Source organism: Pollicipes pollicipes, unplaced genomic scaffold (assembly GCF_011947565.3).
Source record: "Pollicipes pollicipes isolate AB1234 unplaced genomic scaffold, Ppol_2.1 Scaffold_7262;HRSCAF=8765_pilon_pilon_pilon, whole genome shotgun sequence".
Classification (NCBI taxonomy): Eukaryota; Metazoa; Arthropoda; class Thecostraca; order Pollicipedomorpha; family Pollicipedidae; genus Pollicipes; species Pollicipes pollicipes.
Genome location: NW_023597055.1, coordinates 7,375,693 through 7,378,777, shown reverse-complemented (window position 1 = coordinate 7,378,777; position 3,085 = coordinate 7,375,693). Strand labels below are relative to the sequence as shown.

General features: G+C 52.9%; 1 protein-coding gene across 1 annotated transcript in view; it reads left to right on the top strand.

Annotated features, from left to right (window-relative positions):
• The first annotated feature begins 1,183 nt into the window (after positions 1–1,183).
• Positions 1,184–3,085, top strand: part of LOC119113679 (organic cation transporter protein) — a 19,589-nt gene continuing 17,687 nt past the window's right edge. Inside the window, exon 1 of the mRNA XM_037237963.1 lies at positions 1,184–1,247. Coding sequence (XP_037093858.1) covers positions 1,219–1,247 — 29 coding nt within the window. The 5' untranslated portion in view covers positions 1,184–1,218. The remainder of the gene's footprint in view (positions 1,248–3,085) is intronic.

Below are 3,085 nucleotides of genomic sequence, written 5' to 3'. Positions count from 1 at the left end.
TAAAACATGGATTTGCATTCATGAGTAAATATTTTGAGACCTTGGTCAGCGGTCGGTTGTCGTTACCTCTACTAACACGCTATCTCGTGCCATCGCAAATTGCTGGACTTTGTTTTAGCTGTAGACCAAACCATTTGATTCGATTTGCTCCCTGGATTATCGCCCACACCAGGAAGGCTTGTTACGCGAGGCCAGACCCACCCTCTGATCGTGAAACTTCGTGGCAACGGTGGGACTTTTCGGCGAACGCCACGTGCTGCAATGCTTGGCACGGTCCGTCCTGCCGTCTGACATCACCTGACCTTTAGCGTACGGTCGCTGCTACCAGCATGCCATCCTGTTGTCAGGGGCAAATAGCAAGCGCCTGAAGCGACTTGAAACATCATTTTCTATTCGTTGGCTATTCCAGTACCACGCCTGCGAGATTGCATGTTCCAGCTGACTCGTTAAAAGCCCGGAACAAGAAACCGACCGCATGCTTAGCAGCATCCGTGGTCTAGAGAAGGATGCTGAACTCGAAGTCTAGCAGCGCCGGATGCCGGTCTGAGAACGGGCTCGCCGGTAGGCCCCGGTGACGTCAGAGGTCAGCTGGCAGCTGGCCAGAGCTGGTTACGCTGGCCTGGGTGGCCCTGCTGTGGTGTGGTGCTGCACGCTAAACCCTTTGTAATCCTGTGAGGCACAAAGGCCTGGCGCAAAACTTTCCCATCAAGTGGATCCACACAGTTTTGGCGCTGTTTATGTCAATGCAACCAACTTTGCTTACAGAACGCTCTAAATTCAAAGACTGCCAGTCGAAATTATAAGGCTGTTGTCATTGGTAAGTACGCAATTATGACAGCTGTTAGTTACGTTGTGATCGTCGACTCCAGCTGGGTTCTACCGCCTTGTTACCCGTACGCTTATATCGGCAATACACCGCACTCCTTTCCGTTTGGCTTCGATGATTTGAAACAGCTCGCTCACGCGGGCGCGCCTATTTCTGGAGCGCGGAGTGGATCGATCTGGTTCAGCCCGCCGCGTCCGACGCTGGAGCCCGTCCTGTCCGCCAGATGGCGGCCGGCCGCCGGAGGGGGCGCCACGCTCGCCGCTTCCGTCACCAGGGGGCGTCACAACGGCTGGAGCCCGGCCAGAGCGCGGGCCGGCAGGTGCCCCCAGAAGGCGGTGCTGAGCGCAGAGCCTCGTGCAGACGGCCGCAGTCAGTCCTGGACCGGTGTGGAGATGGTGCCCATCACCTCATCGCGGCCAGGGTACGAGAACCATCCGCCATGCTCGCGCTGTCGGCGGCTGTCAGGCGGGAGGGGAGCGATGGTGACCGCGCAGTTTGGCAGATCACCGTTCCGTGGCAGTGGCGACGTTGCAGATTTGGTCTCGAGTGTTTGTGCTTATGGATTAAGTCGGTACAAACGCCTGGTGGCTTTGAAATCGCAACAATGTATGCTTATGAAGTATTCTCTACGCTAGATGACTAAATCATGCCGTAAGTAAAAGTGGGAAACAAAACATTGCTGTCGCCAATGTTTTGACCATAGAAATTTGTCTCGTTCCGAGCATTCGAGGAAAACATACTGCCCTCCCTCATCACCACCATTTTTACATTTCGCATAGTATCGTATGCCGGCAATCATAAGATCGGGTGGTGTAACGTCATGGTATTCACATTTGTATTTGACCATCCAACACATCCGTGGCACGTCGTGGATATGCTTGGACCGGTTGCCATGGATATGACCAATAATGATGAAAGTGGGATTGTAATAGGGAAGGGGAGGGGATTAGGATCAGGAGCACAACTAGAGGGTTAGTAGGTGGGCGACACAGGGTTGACAGAGGGCCGCTAATGGTAACCCCCTCCCCCCAAAAAATCTCCGGATCTGGTCCACTTGATTTCGAGGGGGCATAGTTCTCTCTGTTTTTGCTTGAATGCCATTAATTGACCTAGAAACTAGAAGCTGCCGAAACATGCAATTCTGTTTTTTTTTTACGTAATAGCCTGAAGGGAGCGGGCGTCACACGCTTCCATGGCATACACCACCAGCAATGTTCGTTTGACAATGGTTCAGCGGGCCATCTTTATAAACTGACCAAACTCAGAGGCTTTGCCACTTATTTTGCTGGGTTCTTCAAAGATATTCAGGGCGGATCGACGTGGCCAAATTTTGTCAAGACACGAACGGAAATTGAAACGGACCTTACTCTGTGGTAGCTCATTCAGTTCTTGGGTCGTGATGTTTACAATGCTATCGCCATTCGCAGCCGAACAGTTTAAACTGGCCGCTGTTCGCGCTGGGCTGACACTATATACGACACCCGACATCGTTAAATTGGGGTTATTTGATTAGCTGAACGTGATCTCGAAAAGGCCGGGATCCACAGGCCAAATGGCCTTTAAATTTATGATTGCCATTGGGTAATGTAGGTGTTTGATCTGTTGTAGTTGAGAGCTTACTGGCGGAACTGATAAGTAAGCCCAATCTTTTGGAGTACACGGTTCAAATACGATCTCCGAACTCATTGGGCTTTGCCGGATGTCGACAACGAGTGTCCCAGCAAGCATGCAGCCTGCCTGCCTCTGCGGACTGGTGGTGCTTGTGCGGCTCAACACGCCCTGATTTGGCTTCTCAGCGTGCACACTTTAATTTGGTTTCCCAACTCACCCAAAAGAAAAGCCGCGCACGACGACATCCGCCATACCCGCACCACCGCCCGCCCGGCCGTAACCCACTCACATTCTGCAACGGCCCTGGCGGAAAAAGGCGCGCTTTAAGCCCAGTTGCGCACAAGCTAGGCTTTGCCTGGGGCAGTGCCGTAGCTTAATCCGTTATGTACAAGTGACTGGGTCCGGACGAAGCCCAGAGGAGGCAGTGCTGCTAAAGAAATCCGCCGAGTCGGGGCCCCCGATAAAATGTTGGCTGGGATGTTAAGAGAGAGAGAGAGAGAGAGAGAGAGAGAGAGAGAGAGAGAGAGAGAGAGAGAGAGAGAGAGAGAGAGAGAGAGAGAGAGAGAGAGAGAGAGAGAGAGAGAGAGAGAGGGGGGGGGGAGTGGTAGCCGTTTAGATCACATCTTTCCAGTCAACGCCCACAGAGCC